Source organism: Perca flavescens, chromosome 18, assembly GCF_004354835.1.
Source record: "Perca flavescens isolate YP-PL-M2 chromosome 18, PFLA_1.0, whole genome shotgun sequence".
In the NCBI taxonomy this organism is placed as follows: Eukaryota; Metazoa; Chordata; class Actinopteri; order Perciformes; family Percidae; genus Perca; species Perca flavescens.
In genome coordinates, this window is record NC_041348.1 from 12,167,936 (window position 1) to 12,186,799 (window position 18,864).

General features: G+C 42.6%; 1 protein-coding gene across 1 annotated transcript; it reads right to left on the bottom strand.

Moving 5' to 3' along the window:
- Positions 1 to 878: 878 nt before the first annotated feature.
- On the bottom strand, positions 879 to 18,273 carry mfsd2b (MFSD2 lysolipid transporter B, sphingolipid). The gene is made up of 15 exons (XM_028604613.1): positions 18,122 to 18,273; positions 17,138 to 17,497; positions 12,910 to 13,035; positions 12,679 to 12,803; positions 9,364 to 9,487; positions 7,233 to 7,311; positions 6,923 to 7,104; positions 5,511 to 5,601; positions 4,623 to 4,744; positions 4,034 to 4,117; positions 3,786 to 3,869; positions 3,529 to 3,638; positions 2,236 to 2,379; positions 1,797 to 1,973; positions 879 to 1,083 (listed from the first exon to the last, which is right to left on the bottom strand). The coding sequence occupies exons 2-15, from the start codon at positions 17,477 to 17,479 to the stop codon at positions 1,035 to 1,037; spliced, it is 1,839 nt and encodes a 612-aa protein (XP_028460414.1). The 5' UTR covers positions 17,480 to 17,497; positions 18,122 to 18,273; the 3' UTR covers positions 879 to 1,034.
- Positions 18,274 to 18,864: the final 591 nt, after the last annotated feature.

The following is an 18,864-nucleotide window of genomic DNA, read 5'->3' on the forward strand; positions in this document are numbered from 1 at the left end:
AACACAAGGCCAGGGGCCAGTTAATATACAACTTGTGATGGCGCCTGATATTAGCAACCTAGCATATAGCAATTGCCATTTGGCAAATTAAACACAGTGGTTTAGGATTGGTTAATGAAGTGGGGAAATAAAGGCAAATTCATCTGTCTATTTTTATTGAATGGTCTGTTTTCAACCTTTCAAGTGGCAAATCCAGTCGCAGCAGCTCGCACAGGTCAGGCGTAAGCAGGGGCGTTTGTAGGATATGAGGACATCCGGGAGGTCCGGGGGATCCTGGGCAAAAGGTCCGCCAGATGACAAGCACTGGCCAGCGCCATTCATCTGCATGTACTGTGCTGCAGTAAAAGAGAGACGGACTCGGGCAGGCTTCAAGCTCAGGATGTGAGCAGGGTGGAGCGGGAGATAAGGCTAAGCTCCAACATTTAAAAAAATCCGCTTTGCACTCCATCCAAAACCCACCCTGTCTCTGTCTGGCACCTTATTCACATTCAAAGTACAAAAAAAAATTTGAAAATGGCCGGGGGCTACCCGGCACGGGCCACAGGTTGAGTATCACTGCTATACAGTGTCATTCAGAGCTCTATTGAAAACCAAATATGTTTTAAAAGTGTATCTTGTAAAAAAAAAAAAACATCTTTTGGTAGCATTTTGAATATTAAATCTACATAACTAGTTTACACTCCTTTGTGTGTTACTTATTTTACTTCAGCAAAGAGACAACACACATTTATTCGGTCTACCAACCAACCTCTACAACATTTATTCATTTCATATCATCAGCCCTCAATAATCATGTATCAAATAAATAACAGCTGTTGTAGAGCTAAACACAGCAAATAATCATATACATTCATTTATATAAATTAGGTAATCTTATATATCCAAGATGACTGCACAGTACATGTGAAAATGAAACAAAAAATGTTTACATTAAAACAATTTAACTATCAGTGTAATATACACTAATGGAACAACTTTCCAGCGGCGTCGCTGGAATACGTGGCTTTGTGAATTCACTTCATCCCAGATCCAGGTCACACATTACTCAAATCTTCCACTGTTTTGGAACTGATGCTTTGTTTCCTGTGGGAGACATCAATGTGTTACATTAATATTAGTACAGGTTTGAGGTCCCTTTTTCATACTTCACTACTCCAACTTATATTTTCCAGAGGCTAATATTAGGTTATTGGTTCATTTTCTGATGAAGATTCTACATGCATAACATAATCATATTTTAATATATCAATAAAGTGAAATCTTTATTTTGTAACATAAATTGGACACAGAGAGGAGCTAACCAGCCATGTAACACTTATATGTGTTTAGCATTTCCATAAAATTGGGGGACTCTCTAGAGTCACAATAAAGAAAGAAAGAGCGCCTGAGATATCCTGACTTTTATTCTTTGGTGTGGGCCAAGCTCCTACTCCTACAATTCCCATGTTGCAACTCAATGTCTCGCATTAGACCCTGATTGCCTCATGAGTGTCCACTTTTTTCAAACACGGTTTGTAATGCAGGCTTCCTGTTGAAGATGTTAAGTCTCAAACCCAAGACAAACTTTCTAAAAGAAAATAACCCTGATGATGTCATCAGGGTTATTTTTTCAAACTTTAAACAGCTCCCTCCGGAGGTACAGAAGACATTATACAACTGTATTTACAGGCTGAATAGAACTCCTCATGGCGAGTAAACTGAACTTCATGTGAACATTTAATGGAGTGCCCTTAGACCAATTGGGTTACGTTTTTTTTTTTTTTTTTCTCAAGTGTACATTTATGATTTCTGCTCACCGTAGCTCATCCAGGCAGAATCTGTTCCTGAGCCGTACGTCTTCGGTGATAGGATAGAGCAGTAGGATCATTAACCCCGTAACAATAAAGGCCACTGGGGCGGCACCAATCAGCAGCTTCAGGGTGTACACTACAGGAGCAGGCTGCTTGCAGGCGCCGGTGTCATACCCTGCAAATCTACACACACACACACACACACACACACACACACACACACACACACACACGCAGAGAACCAATTTAAACCCAGGTTACAGGAAATCGACATCCAGCCTGACGCTGCAATACTGCAAATGAGTAAACTCCACACCTTTCACTTTATGAATCATACATCAGGTCTGGGGTTAATGCATTTCTGCAAGGTATCATGACACGCTAAGTGCAGTCACAGAGCAGTATGTAAATGTATGGCGCATGTGGGATAGTAATGCAGACTCACTCCAGGCAGAGGGTGGACACCCCCAGGGAGATGCCTGCAGCAAACTTAGTGAAGAACACGTAGAAGGAGTAGAAGATGGCTTCATGGCCTTTACAGTAGGGGTTAGCCAGTCTGAAGTCATCCACCACATCTGGCAGCATAGACCTGAATTGCACACACATACATGCAAAGTTGAATGCACACCAATCTATGTTTGTTTGTTTTTTTTGGCAGAATTTTGTGAACATGTGTCCCTTGTCTTTAATTCTCAACATCGCTCTAAGACATGGTAAAATTCGGAGCTGATGCATGCCTAAGACCTCCCTCATGGTCTTACTCTAATCATCTTATACAAGATGGTAGCAGCTGATGATGTTACGTCTACTTATAGCGTTCTGATAAACTGGTGGGCTAAAATTACAGCGCTAATAACACGATTAGATGACGAGCATCGGGCGGTACCACCGGCCTCGGCCCACAGACAGGATAAACAATCGGCCCCTTCCAAAATAAACATGCCCCTGCGGGAGGCCCCTGTAATTTGGGGTTTGAAAGGAGGGGACAAGAGATGAGTGAGGAGCGGAGGCGGCAATAGAAACGACTGGAAAACAGAGACGGAGAAGAAGACAGCTTTTCCTCTGGTGGCGTATTAGCTATGTGATGGTATAGAAGATTTATAGTAGACGCCGCCTCTGATTCATAAAAATGACATCACTTCCATGACCGTGACCTGACCTACGTGAATGGACAGGGCTCTCTAGGTACAGAGTCACCACTAACAGCAGGTTGGTGCACTATTGTGGTTTGACTAATGGCACTTTGCATCAAATCAAAGGGAACTAACATGAGCAGCACAACCACTGCACAGACAGACATATTGTAGCACTCCAGTTACATAAACAATGTCAGAGGTTTAAGGATAGATTTTGAATATTCTGGGAATATAAAATAAGCTGTAGCATATTCCTTTTAATCCCCATTGGGGTGGCCCAATGGAAAAAAAAAATGTATGTGATCTTATAATAGATTATTTTGCTCAAATATTTAAACAACCTTTTGTTTATTTACAATTTTGGTGTTTTTAAATAAATGTTGATCCTATAAGTGACATGTTGCCTAAATAATAATGTGGGAAGACCTTTCCCAGAAAATGGTGGAAAAGTGTGTTACCTTCACTGCGAACAACAAGGAAACTATCATATGTGGATCTAGATAGATCTAAGGACATAAAGCCAATAGACCAAGATTCACATAAAATATATCTAAATTGTTACAAATAATATTATATGATCTGAAGTGCTCTGAAAGTCTTACCATGGCAGCAGGAGCGAGGCAGCCACACTGAGTCCAGAGGAGACAGCCACAACGTAGGCCACCACAACATTGGGGATGAAGACCAGCATCATGGTGAAGGGCATGATCCACTAGATAGAGGGAAAGAGTAATAAAAAAAAAAAAAAAAAAAAGAAGTCTTACAGACGAGGATGCCACATTGCCAACTTTGTCCGCAAGATGGAACAGAGTGTGATAGTCAGCGTTAAAAGCTACCAAAATAAAAACAGTATACTCACTGTGATACCGCAAAAAGCTGCCGTCTTCTTCCCAAACCTCTGCAGAAACCATTGCCACAGCGGGATGCTTATCACTGCAGAAACCTGGGTAAACATGTGCAAACAGTCATAAAATTGTACCACTGTTGAAACAAATGTATCTAGTGACAATGTAGTGTTGCTCAAGTTTACCACTATAACTCTGTATTTTACAGACAAGTCATCTTTGGGTACTTGTGAGGTGTATCAGTGATAAAAGCTATTCTCACCAGGATGGTCAGCACAATATTCTGGAAGTGATCCCTCAGGTCGGCGGCATAAGTGCAGAAGAGGACAAAGTTGCTCTGTACCAGCTGCAGAAATCAGAGATCAAACTTTCAGATATTCAGTCATGTCTTGTCTACTCAGCACTGTCGCTGGGTGCTCAGCTTGCTGCGCCGAGTGCCGAACCAAGTGACTGGAGAAGCTGCTGACGGTGTTTTGCAGTGATTTATTCCCACTCCGGGCTCACGCGGATGACAACTGACACCGCCACGGAGATGATGGGAGGAAAATATACAGGAATAGATCCGATGCAAAAGTAGGAACAGTCTGCAATAATTCAAACAGCCTAAACCCCAGGTGTGAAATCTGAAGCATCTGCCTACAAGTGACAGACAAACAGCAAGAATGTGCTGCGCTGCTATCACTCTCAAGAGACTTAAAACATGCTTTAAAATGTGAGCTTTCAGTAAGTGCTCTTCTACATTGATCGAATCAACATCGAGCGCCGGCAATTCTTCGGCATTGTCAGGATTCCAGGACTCCATTTGCTGTAACGTGTCTGAGAAGTGCTTTATAAATACATTTGCTTTATACCTGAATGGCGACAGTGATGAAGAGGAATGCAGCCGTTAGAGTGAGGTATGGCCCGTGTCTCATCACCAGGATGAAGCCCTGATGGAATGGGATCTGCTTCTCTGTCCTTGGGGTGTACGGATCTGAAAACAGTAACACGTGGAATAAGAATATGAGTATGCATCATATCCAATAACATACGGGAAAAGAAAGGCAATGTGTTTGCTCACTGGCAATCCTGGAACTGCCCCTGCATTGCAGTGGATGCTGTTTGTCATTTAAAATAAAAAGCAGGGAATGACAGCTAACACTGGCAGAGTCCCAAGTGGTCCAAAGACTATATATAAATAATAAAAAAAAAAAGATGCGTTACGTAGTATTCAATCTCAGACCAATAACCCAAAGGGATGCCCCCTGGCTACTAATTTCATCTCCAACTGTACTGGTTTAAATCCAAAATGTGTTCATATCTCATTAGGGCTGCAACTAACACTACTTTTCATCCCTGATTTATGTGTTTAATCACTAGCCTATAAAATGCTGAAAAAAATGTATGTCACAAGTTCCCAGAGTCTAAGGTGACATCTTCAGATTGCTTGTTTTATCTAACCAACCGTCCAAAACTCAAAGACGTTCAGTTTACAATGTTATAAAAAAAAGGAGAAGTGCAACCATTTCATCGCATGTTAGAGCATTGCACTTCAATAATGTTGGGCCACTCTCAAGAGACAGAATTAAAATAACAATGGTCAAAATCCAAGTCTCAAGCGCATTATGAGATAACCGCTTTAAATCATTCCTTGATTAATATAATTGTTGATTATGCTTTTTTTTGTTGTTGTTTACTTTGATTTAATTGTTTCACTACTATAGTGTTCTCAGACCCCCAAAAAGAAAAAAAAGCCTCACCGTCTTTCTCTTTGACTCCCAGGAACATCACCAATGTGCAGACGAGGAACACTCCTCCTACAACACCAGCAGCTATCATGTACACCTTCTTCTGCAGAGAGAAAGAACGCACATGTAGCAACATCAGTCCATCGCTTCTTACACAGCAAAGCACAGTCCAGTCTATTTTAAGTCTTTTCTCAATCTTTAATTCATAATGTTCTCAAAATGCCTAAAAAATTCAAATGCTTCATTTCGACATGCTATACATCCATTCTGGATATGGTCACGGTTTTTTACTCAACTGGTAGCTAGGTCTAGCATGTATTTTGTCCTTTCAGTTCTTCCGAGACGTTCTGTGTTCACTTAAAACTGCGCATTTCACTGTACAAATACAAGCATAAAAAGGAGGAAACCTCAAGTACATCTGTATCCTAAAATACAGCCTTAACCATTTAATGCCGTACCCCGACAGGAACTACTCTGCCTTAAACAGCCTCTGTTTGTTTGCTATTTTTCCATGTGGCTCAGCCCAGCGGTTCATTATTATTTATGCACATCAAACGCTCCCTGTCTCCGAAGGCAGACCTAGTTTGCCCAGACGGTGTGCCACCCTCACCAGCGACCGCAGAGGAATGTAGCGGGTGGCTGCAGAGGGTTGGCGTGGTGAGCGGGTGAGCCCCGATAGGGTTCACCCATAATCCATAGGAAAAGAACCATTTGAAGCCCAAATAGCTGCGGTGCAACCAAAATCCAACGCAGGACAGTTTGGACTCATTTTATCTCCACAAAAAAAAAATAAAAAAATCCCATGATGGATTCACAGCAGCAGTCGTGTTTATTCCCAGCTCCGCAAACTGAAATGTGGATGTGAATGTGTCCTATCGTGTTCCTTTCCCTCCAACTTTAGGCCAAGCTGCAGCCACCTTGAAGTAACAGACTAATACTTCCAACATATTGAATCTGGAGTGCCTTGTTCCAAATGTTGTGGGTGGGATATAAATAGGCCTAATCACTTGCAGACTGTGAAGACCCCTCAATGTGGGGGCCACAGTTTGGAGCCCGATGTGAGGGAGGGACCCCCTTTGTGGTCATAAGAGGGGAGCTGGCTCAGGATGTCGGGTTCAGATATCAAACAGTGGCGTCTCCTTTTCGATCCCGTGGGTTTCATGGGTTAAAACATGAGGCCATTTTGGATGTCAGAACCTGTAGACAGTCTGTAAATATGGACCCAATTTCGAACAGTCCTCCTTTTCATTCAGCGCTGCTTTTTTTTCGGCCCCCGGGTATTTAGCAGGAGTAAACCGCCTTGAGCACACAACGCAGATCCACGTTAAGTGAGAATGCTGGTGACAGTCTGAGTTATTTTCAATGCAACTCAGTGGCCTACTTTGAGCACACCTGGGCTCCTGGTTTGGCACGGCGACACTTACTGAGTGTGACAGGTAGTCCTGGGAGCGCACCAGTCTCGTGACAATCTCTGCCCCGCTGCTGTTGCCAAGGTAACCGGCAGACATGTTGTGAGGCGGGCAGTGCTTCAGAGTGTGAGCGCTGGCCACAATCTGGCCCTGGATGGCAGCGCCCACAAGTGTCCCCAGCACTTCCATTGTCATTCCTGGCATCACACAAGAAAAGATCCAGCTATCAGGTCCAGCACTTACTTAAAGTAATTCACACATTCAGGACGATTAATTCAGCATTGCAGGCATTCAAAACTGTATTTTTCATATTAAAAGAGCTTACGGTAAGCAGTGGCTGAGTCTCTTTCCTTCTGGTCTGTGCTCAGGAACATGGTGAGAGCAGAATAAGGCACATGGAAGCACTGCAAAGGAGTAGAAAGACAGTCATGGTTCGGGTAAAAAAACAAGTCTGGCACAGCGGCAGTCAAACCGTCGCACAAGGGTCATAATGGTGGAGAAAGATAATTCATTTTAAGTTTTTCTTTATTATTTCTTAGCCTGGCAGCATGGCTCTAGTTGGTCGGTCCACCACTTTGGTCCAGACCAAATATCTTAGCAACAATTTAATGATTTGCCATGACACTTTGTACTAATGACTTTGGCGATCCCCTGACCTTTCCTATTATAGTGCCACAATGAGGTTGACATTTGTGGTTTTGCGTGAAACGCATTAACAACTTTTGAATGGATTGCCATACAATTTGGTACACATATTAATGTTCCCTTCAGGATGAATTGTAATCACTTTGGCCATCCCTTAAAGGTCCCATATCATGCTAATTTTTAGGTTCATACTTGTATTTTGGGTTCCTACTAGGACATGCTTACTGTACATACTTTAATCTTCAAAAATAGCGACACTTTCTACCTATATATAGTATAGTTGTGACATCACAACCGTACAGAAGTCCTGATTTAAAGGCACAGTTTCTGAATACGGGCCGTCTGCATTTTGAATGAGCGTTTTGATACTTTCAAAGTGTTTATGTAGCACCTCGATCTGCTTGATAATTTTAATCTCACTTTTTACAATATGGGACCTTTAACTTTACATCTAGCGCTATCATCAGGTCAAAATTTGAATGAGTCCAATACTTAGTTTTATGACTAAATGACTAAATTATATGACTAAATACCTGCAAGACTGATGCAAAGTCCACTGTGGCCAGCCAGCAAGTCTTAGATGGTGAACATGGCAAACATTATACCTGTTAAACATTAGCATTGTCATTGTGAGCATGTTAGCATGTTAGCATGCTGGCGTCTGCCTCACAGAGCCACCAGCATGGCTTCCCGCTCTCAGTTGTGTTCGAATATAACATTTGACTTAAAATCAAATGGCAACACCCATGATATCTTTAGATGTCTTTTATCTGCAAGTTCCTGTGAAAATGCAAAATATACACTGTATATATATCAAAAGCAATCTCTGCAGTTTCCATGTCGGCGAACCTCAGCTCTCTGTTTTCTCCTTCCTCACCACCTCTCCCAGAGAATAGGCAAGCATACCGAGTCCTGCTTCACTTTGTAATTTACACAAGGGCTCAGTCAGCGCTGCGGAAGCCACGACGAAAATAAACGCGGCCGTGAAAGGATTTTCTTCGGCCACTGGTTCTATACAGCATGTCATTTATGGAGCCTTTACTGTAACATTTATAGAAGTGAACCTGCTTAACCGTCCACTACAGATGGAAGTGAGAACTAATACATCTGATAGAAGCCCATTATAGGTCATTATAGGTTGATTACATGAACAGATGATGTATTGCATCCTAACCTCTGTTTACAGACTGTGACCCTCTGAGTGATAACAGCTGGCCTCTCCCAGCTTACTTCACACAAACACACATCCAGAGACAATGAAGGAAGGCTAAAAGTGGTAACCAGCATTTACCCAGCAAGAGGTTCCTGGCAAAACTGACCATATACTTATCAAGTAGTTAGAATGACATGCCATTACAGCTCGCCGCAGTGTGGCTGTAGCGGTCCACACGCTCTGTAGCACATGTTATATGGGTTACCCCAGAGCAGAGAGGGAGAGAGATGAATGGTCCGGACCATAATAACAAAAGGCAACCTAAATAACTACACTTCCCTCTTTGAGGTGAGGTATCTAAGAGCTCTGGGCTCTAATCTGCTGCACGTCTCACAAATCAAAGTGTAAATCCTACCGGGAGCTGCCGGAGTCTGGCATGAGATGACTGTAATCATCTCAACTTTGTTGTTTGCAATGTTTGCAGCATTTTATCTATATGTTATGTAATTTTGTATCTGCACACTATGAGCTTCATCAATCAGAGCTTGTATCTCCCACTTGCAACCTGCTTGCACTGCTGAGTGATCTGAAGCGTGCGTGCGCCATTTCAGATTTCTTAAACATCAAATGTACTTCTGTAAAGGGCATCGGTACTTACAGTGACGAGGGTTTGGTAGAGGCAGTAAAAGCCTAGGTACCAGAAGAACCTTCCGCTGATGAAAGGAGGAACAAACCAGAGGTAGAAGTAGGAGACCACCAGAAACGGAGTGCAACCCACCATCCTAGAGAACACAGACATATGCCAGGTGAGACTAATGCCGAACTGTTCATTTGAAGCACAAATATCATAACTTGTTTTCAGATACAATTATCTTAATTACATTTCATGATTTGTTTCAAGTGATTACGTATCTAAGCTATCTCCAAGCAGCCGCCATCACCATTTTAAGCTGTCAGAGTAGGGATGACAGCGGTTTTGTTATGTAATATTTATAGTAGTGCAATGTTCAAATCAGGCCATATTTCTAGCAGATTACAGTGAGGCTAAGCTGACTGCTAAATGATTATGTTGTAAGTATGATAGGAATCTGTCCTGGGAGGGACGGGCGAGCAGGGAAATACCACAATATTTCAAACCCACATAGCTTTCAAAGATCAACACACACACACGCACGCATGCACACGCGTGCGTGCGCACACACACACACACACACACATGGATATTCAGTACACACTCAAGCAAACGCAGCATGAAGCAGTTTTGCTGTGCTGTGCTTTTCTCAGAGCTTGGAGTGATACGTGGTCCATGTTTAATTCATAGGTAAACAACTGGTATGTGTCATTATGGTTAAAGTGAACAGCTGTGTGTTTTGAAATGAAGCAAAACGGGGTGTTCATGGTTGATCAACCGTATGACTTTTCTGCAAACACCAATATATCATTCGCCCTCTTCTACTTTTGCTTTAAAGAGCAAATGCGAATGTTTTTCATGCTGTAACATCAGCACATCTGCAGGTAGAAAAAGGTTGACTGTTGGCATTTTTGGTGACCGTGACAAAACCTGCAGGGGTTCTGAACTCTGACCCGCTCGGCAGCAGGAGTTATGAACAGAGAAAGTGGGAGAAAGAGGTAGAGAGAGAGGCAGGGAATGGTCATTTCTAGCATCGTCCAGCCCTCCCACCTCTCTCTCCTCCTGATTGTTTGCTCAAACAAAGGCGGCTGACAACGCTGGTGCTGCAGTATTGACCGCTTGGTCATGGGAAGCGATGAAAGGGCCCCGGGGTCGATGAATGGGACAGTCAGAATGTTCCTGCAAGATGACTGTGTTTGGGGAGAGGCAACAAAGGCACGTGCGCCAAACACATATTTTCTCACGCATCAGGCACGCGTGAATACATATTTACACCTGTCCCAATAATCTGCACAGTCTTAATTAAGCCAGGACGGGTTGATAGGAAGCTGGCACACATATTCCTCGCCTCTCTGACTTGTTCAGGACACTTGCAGAATGTTAATTAGATGGTGTGCAGTGGAACAGAGGGGATTAACTGTAGCAGAGGTCTGGTCGGTGCGAGTTGATATTGGGTTTAGCAGTGTTCGTACACTCCACTACATTTCAGTGGGAAATATTGTACTCCAATACATGATTTAATTTCCAAATAAAGATTTACATTAAAAAAGCATACATATTGATAATTTCATAAAATACAATCTAATGTTAAAGATTAAAACCTAACAATCTAATACACATACTGTATTTTATCAGTCACAGGGGCCAAATAAGTAGTAGTATTTTGCTGATAATCTTTAATAATAATACAATAACTTTACTTCAGGTTCTTAGTGCTAATTGTTACTTGTAATGGAGTATTTTGACATTGTTGTATTGTTAGTTTGATATACCATCACTGTCACCTTGTCTTTCTCTAGCGGAGACAATTTTCTATGAGAGAAAAAAGCTTCTACTTGCCACCGGGATTGTGCATTACTACAATCACAAAATAATAAACAGGGCAGTACCCAAGAGGGCGTTTTGGGCCGAAATGACTCCATCCTAAAGAACTCCAAGATAGAAATCACTTCATGTCTGGCTGTAGATGTGACGGGGGCGAACACTTCCTGTTGGATGGGCAGAGGGGACTTTCCAAAACAGGGTCAAAACTGAGGGAGTGTCTTGCCATCTCATCACAAATACTACTATTTAAAATACCCATGTATACCACACACACACACACACACACACACACACACACACACACACACACACGCACGCACGCACACACACACACACACACACACACACACACACACAATAATGATGGGTAATCAAAGCTGATTTAACAGCCATCAGCATCTGTCTGCTACTGAGCGCTGCTGGCTGGCCACAGTGGACTTGGTCCCCCTCCAGCTCTGTCAGCTTGTGTGTAATATATGCTTTATAATGCAGTAGGCATTAGATACTGAATGTGTAATTACAGTAAGTGTCTCGCTAGTGTGTTTAAAATACATATACTGCACACATGCCGCTTATGAAATCATCTTTGCAAAAGGGGATTTATGAAAATGGATGGTAATAGCTTTATATAATCCACAATCATAGAGCCACCACGTTAAATTGCGCTGAAAGGCTGTGAGATATTGAGCATACAAAGAAACAGTTGGATGATGCCCAAATGTGAAATGAGGCGTCATATAAATGTATTAAAATGTCAACGAGCAGCACGGTGGCAACACGATTTATGAAAGAATGCCGATGAACTTCCTCGTCTATTGTTGTCTGTCCTCAAAAGGCCAAAAGGCAGCTCACACCCTTGAAGCATCCAGTATGTAAATCTCATCAGAGGGAGTGTGGGAACAGTGCAATTAAAGCACAAAGGCTATTTATTCAGCCCAATCCTCAGGTGAGAGGCTCAGGCCTGAGAATAATTTCAAAACCAGCCGGAACTGGAGCACAGGATTTGTTTTTGTTCTCATTTTGCACAAACATTTGCATGATGTAGCGGCCATAAATATATATTTGAGAGAGTTTCATAATCTGTCATTCAAAAATTGCAGTCCTTTATGCAAGCTTAGCTGTATGTCAACAGCAGCAGAAAAGAAGGATCATTTAGCTTAGATAAATAAATAAATACTAGTTTCGCTTCTTTTATTCATTTGCTTACATGCCATCCTTTTCTAGGTTACTGTCAAACAATGTAATGTTGTGAGTTAATTTTACTTGTTAGCCCAGGGGGTCATTCCTCATAATTTTCTTTTGTGTCAATATCTTAAAAACAGTAATTGTCCTTCCCTTAAGACCTGTCTTATTATCAATATTTGTGAGCAATCATATGCTTTGAATCTAATTGTCAGGACTGCCTAGCCCTACCTTTGAGCCAATGAAAAAATCTAAATGTAGAAATGCGGGGAATAGCAACAAAAGACTGAAATGACAATGATGGGGTTTCCTTCATAGTGTGAGCAGGGAGCTCACCAGGGCATGAGTCTGCCAATCTTGGTCCATCTGCTCTTTGTAATGAGGAATCCGACTACGGGGTCGCTCACTGCACCCCAGGCTTTACCGATGAACAGCACCATGGAGGCCTGGAAGGCGTTGATCTGCAGAGCAGAACGGGGACAGACTGGAGTTAAAAACACACCCATGTATTCACATACAGGAGCCATATACACGCTTTCTGATTCTCTTTGTCCTCAAACCCATTACCTGAGCGACATCAAGCAGGTAGATTTGCAGGAAGAAGGCAGTGGCGCTTGCAGCCACCTCCTTGGGCGCGCCGCCGATGGCGAAACACAGCTTACTGCATAATGTCAACTTGTGGCCCAACTCAGTCTGTGGGGACAAAGGTGACAAGGGAGAGGGGGAAGAAATATGAATAAGGTAACGGTGGCCATGCAGGTCAGGCTGCTAATGAGCAAATTAACTTTTCTCCTCTGCAAGCATTCTGATGAAGAATCTCATTCCAAGTGTGAACAGGAAAGAAGGACGCCACCCACTGAAAAATTTACAATGTATAACTGCTTACTGTTGAGGTTTAAACTAACTAGAAGGTAACTGCTTTCAACATGGTTATGAATTTATGGACACACATTGTTCGCAAGTCACATATTCATGGTAACCATTCATTCAAGGCCAATAGATAGTAAATGAAAAGAATATATTCAGTTTAAATTGAGCATGCATTTATATCATATTTTCATCCCACTCATTCCTGGAACAGGAAATCAGGAGTATAAATACAAAATGTGTCACTTTGTTAGCCAACATGCATGGATGATTCAGTCATAACGTGATCAACTGTATGTTTCTGTAGTATTTTAATGAAAGCCGTAAAATCTAACTAACTAAACTAACTTTCCTCTCTTTTTTTTTAGTTCCTTAAGGGCCGGGGAAATTCCTAAATAAAAACTTTAGACTATACTTCCCATAAACGCCAAAGTGAAGCAAGGTGTGTCGCTTACAAATAAATGATGTCATTAGAACAGACTTATGACTCATAAATATTGAATCCTGTAGTCATTCATAGTCTGAATCCTCTCGAATTCTATTTCAGGTGCTCCTAAAATAACATTCCTTCTCGTCTTAATGTCGCAACGATTCAGTGATTCAGTGAAATGCAAAGAAAACAAGGAGTAGTTGCTAAAGTGCAACCACGTCACACTGCAGTTATGATGTACGTGGAAGATGATTTAGACGGTGATCTGTTTCTTCATGAGTTCCACTCCGTTAAAAACATGCAAACAACAATCAGGACAACCTTAAATCGTCAATCTTCCTATAGTTTCGTCTCCGTGAATGATAGCCTTCTCTAGCAGACAAAAAAAACCCGATGCTCATGTATAAAATATGTGTGCATATGATGTGGGTGTTACAGTAAAATAGATTAGAGAGGATTAGAAGCAGACCCCCTGCTGGCTGTTTGCATTTTGGTCTTCCTGCGCAGACATTGAGGCACATGGAGCAGTCTAAGAAACCCACAATTCATCCACAGCTCCGTTTCTCCTCACCGTGCTCTGCCAAAACCATCAGGCACGTGACTGTGTGTGTGTGTGTGTGTGTGTGTGTGTGTGTGTGTGTGTGTGTGTGTGTGTGTGTATGCAGCAGGAAAGCAAGCTTTCATCTTCACACATGAATAAGACGAGACACCACAGTCTAGGGAGCCCAATATTTACGACTGTCTCCGGGGTTGTGCAAAACCTTTTCCTTTCCCCCCCCCTTCTGTATAACCTTTGGTGTCAGACACATTGTCACACACACACACACACACAACAGTGTCACTCTACATCTAGAGCCTAGGCTTGGCCCACAGCTACTCTCCTCAGAGTTTTATGAAGAGGGGAAATCACCAAAGTAAACGCAGCCGCGACCGACACACTGTTATTATCCGGCCCACGTTTTCTCTTCCTCCTTTTTTTGCCCCATCGAAACATGGAGGAGTTGGAGAACGACAATTACCAGGAGGGAGGTGTGTAATTATTCAATCGCAAGACAAGCGGGTCAGAGGTAAGTAAAGGCTGCGTGGCGCTTTCAACTTCAAAACTCTCTCTTCTTCCACTCTCGCTGCAATTACCCCTAATTGGAGAGAACAATTAAAGTCTTTGGTGTCTAGAGAATGCTGCTTAACTGATGATGTGCAAAAAATACTCAAGTGCATCCAGCACTACTCTCTTTCTCTCTCTCTCTCTCTCTAAACTGTCATTGTCGCAGTTTCATTGCTTTGTTCTTATCATCAAAGACGATAAGCAGGAAATCCCTTCTACTGTTGTCTGGACGCACAAACAGCACCACTAATACACAAATCAACACACGCACACGCACGCACACACACACACATGCAGAAACACACACACACACACACATGCAGAAACACAGCTGAGTCTAAAGGGAGCATCTGCAAAGTTCTGACTGTCAACAAGCAAGGGACAAGGACAGATAAGACTAATCTCTAAAGTTAATGAATCCTTAACCGCTAGAAGGAAAACAATTTAAAATGTCTGAACTGCACCGCAAGTGATTTAAATCAGGATTGAGGATAATTCTAGTGCAAAGAAAGGAGGAAGAAAAAGCCTCTTGAGCCAGCTCAGCTATATTCTCCGAATAAATGTAATGTATGGTGTTAAAAAGTTAAGCTGGTAAAATGGACCCATAAAGATGTTGCCTGGTGACGCTGGCTAAACTCGCAGGGAATCGGTCCAGAAAATCTAAAGATGGACAGAATTTAGAGCCAGTCCAGTTTAGTCATTCTCCAAAAAATGCTCCACATGCGAAGTCAAAGTCACAGTCAAAGTGACAAAGCTCTGTACTTTTGTGATGAATCAGGAGGCTCTTTATGTGAAATTTGCTGTGGCAGTTTACTGCCCATGGATCCATCATTTAGTCTCATTCACAGAGGGAGAAACCGCTTTCATCTATAATGTCCCACTTAGTCATCCGATCCGACCTTATTTTACTTTTCTCATACATACAACTTAAAAATTCCTTCTGTGGGCCTAGTTGTTCAGAGAAACATGCAAGTCTTAGTTTTGTTCATATTTACTTAAAAATTTCTATTTTTCTAGTGTTATCTAACTCCTCACATTTAAAGAAATGAATAGCACAATTGCAGCCTTAGTAGCATGTACTGTGTGGGGGTTAAACTTGTAGTTTTAAGAGAACTTGCTGTGAATATTGAAGACATGTTAGAGTAAGTCAGGGTTGTTTCCTGGTAGTTTAATGACAACAATGCTAACCACAATGAAAGTTAGTGTCCACTTCAGTTCATACTTTGTAGCTCTGGCCCATACAGACTTTAGTCTTAGTCTTTATACTGAGAAAATAGTCAAGCTTCTATCCAAATATAGTACAAACTCATTTCCAGGAAACTGGCTGAATAAAATGCAAATGAGTGTGCCATGTTTCATCCACTACTCTTATGTTAATTCTCTAGTTCACATTCAAGTTCTGCCATCTATGGGGAAACTTCCTTCACAATGGTTTGTTTGTAAAATCTTGTGTCAAATCCATTGAGTCAAAATAAAAATAAAATACTGCAGATCAGATAGAGGTTTGGCAGAGATGAGGCAGTTGCAGAACTGGTTAGATCGAGAGATCATGGGAAACCTAAGTCAATGTAGCCAAACAGAAAATGAGTGACTAACTGCCATAGTATTGCATTACGACAGCATTTGAAACACTGTCTGCATAATGTGGTATCTACCTAAATAAAAGGGCAATGCACCTTTGTAAAGGCTTGGTTCTCTGTCTTTACAGCCTGTACAGGCCATGAGATCCTGAAGAGCATCAATCTGAACACACATCCATCCATCCGGCACAAAAATTAAAACACACTCTAATACACAAAAGATGTGCCCGCTTCACAGACTTATCGCCTTCTAGCACTCAAATAGCAATCATCCATTACGATAAAGAACATAAGCTAAAACAAAAACAATGAGAGGGATGTCAACCTGGTCGTCTTTGTGAGTAAGTCATCCCTTTCTACTATCTATTCGCTGTCATGCTTTCTATCATGGCTGTGATTACTCATCACTCCATCACTTAAGTTCACAGATCAGGCAAAAGAAAGCAATAATCTACAGCAGGTCATCCCATCAATGGGAACAACCTTTCTCAACTGAAAACAATCAACTTCACGCACTGAATCTACTGGTGGATTACATGTAGTTCACGCAGGCAAACAATGCAGCTGATTAATCACAAAACAGATAAGCGACTAAAGAGACTTTCAATCTTTTTTTTCCCCTCTCCATCCAATCATGTGGAGTCGCTCGCAGCCAAACTAAGCCGCAAACGCACCAGATGAGATTGAACATTCTCACTCCGATTTAGTGTCTCACTTTGCGGCAGCAGGGGTACAAACAAGGGTTACACACAGCGTGCCATTACAATGTGATAACAACAATAGAAAAGAAGCAGCAGAAACAGGTGAGCTTACCTGCTGAGGAGTTTTGGGGAACAGCGGTTCAGTTGGCTTGATGAGCTTCCCTGCAGGGCCCTGCGCTCCCTTCTCTCCCTTGGCCATGGCTGAGAGACTGTGTGTGAGGCGACAGCCGTACTTCTGCGACTGTGTGTGTGAGGGAGTGCTGAACTGAGTGTGACTGTGACTCCTCGTGTGAGCGAGAGTACGAGGAGCCTGCCACTGGGTGGTGTGTGTCAGAGGCTGAAACTGGATGTGGCTCTGACTCCGGGTGTGTGTGTGGTGCGCGTGAGTGACGGCTCCAGAGGCTGGGAGCTCCTCCTGCTCCTCTGTGACAACTCTGCCGCTTTCTGCCGCCATTCACATGCTGTTGTTGCTCTGGAATGAGCGCAGGAGGGAAGGGCAAAGTCAGACAGGCAGTGGTGGTGGTGGTGACACACACACACACACACACCCACACTCACACACTCAATGACAGGCATGTACTGCAACATACAAACACAAGAATGCAGGCACATAAACATACAGACTTTGGATGCATGAAAAAAAACACACACATAAATGGGACAATGCACGAGAGCAAAGTTGAATACAGATGTAGGAGAATGTCACAAGAAATCACACACACTCACACACGCAAGCACACACACACACACACACACGCACGCACACACACACACATGCTGACACTCTAGCTTTTAAAGCAACCTTTTTTGAATATACAGCCTATTAAAAGTCAAATGTCAGTCATGGTACCATCATCCACTGCTGTATTTGACAGCTTGCACAGCTGGCCGTGAATGAGAAAGAGATAGCAGGGGCACAAAACGCGCAAAAACGCGGACATGTCCCGTGCAGGAGTGTGTTGTCTGCCCCTACTATTACTGTAAGTGCATCCATAAAACAACCACTCTGCACACCTTGATAAGAACCTTGAAGGCAGAAAAAAAAAAAGAAGAAAAAAAAAAGAAAAAGAAGGACAAAACACAATTAGGACCTTACCCCGTGCTGGTGGAAAAGCAGCCGGTGCTGTCGGTGGTTGTAGTTCGGTAGTTAGTGAGTTTTTGGTCAATGCAGTGCTCTCCCTGTCAGCCAGACAGACAGCCAGGCAGCCAGGATGAGAAGGAGACTGACTGCGGACGATGGAGATGGTCTGCGCGTCTCCACTTCTCGGTTGTTTTCAGCCTGCAGTGACGGAGCTGCGCCCTGCAGCGGCCGTCACTGTGTATGGCACTTAAACCGGATTGCCCGTATCGTGTGCGCCTGTGTGCGCGTCTGTAAAGAGATTACTGTATGGCAGGCGATGGTTTGACACAGGCACTGTGTTTGTTTTGGATGGGAAAGCATTGTGAGACAACGCAACACGATTAATATCGTTTCTAAAACATTTCACAGAGGTTAACATATAGGCCTAGTGTTTTATTTGTGAGATAGTGACATCATTGTGGTATTTTTAATCAGGTGTGGTAATCCGACAATCTCAATCCTGTAATATTCTACACTTGGTATAAGATAAGCATCACTATGCTTTACTGGGTATTTTCTTGGCAGGTGTGTGTTGTTGTTTCCGTATGGAAAGCCGGTCCCCGCTCGGTTTGTTTTCAAACTCTCACCTGTCTCAAATGAATGTGTTATTCATTGTTATCGCCGCGCTGATATCCGGTCGTGCATATCATGAAATGGCATTTTTAATGAAGTGGTGCACGCGGAATGTCAAAAATGCAGTTTGGTTTCATTTCTGTCAC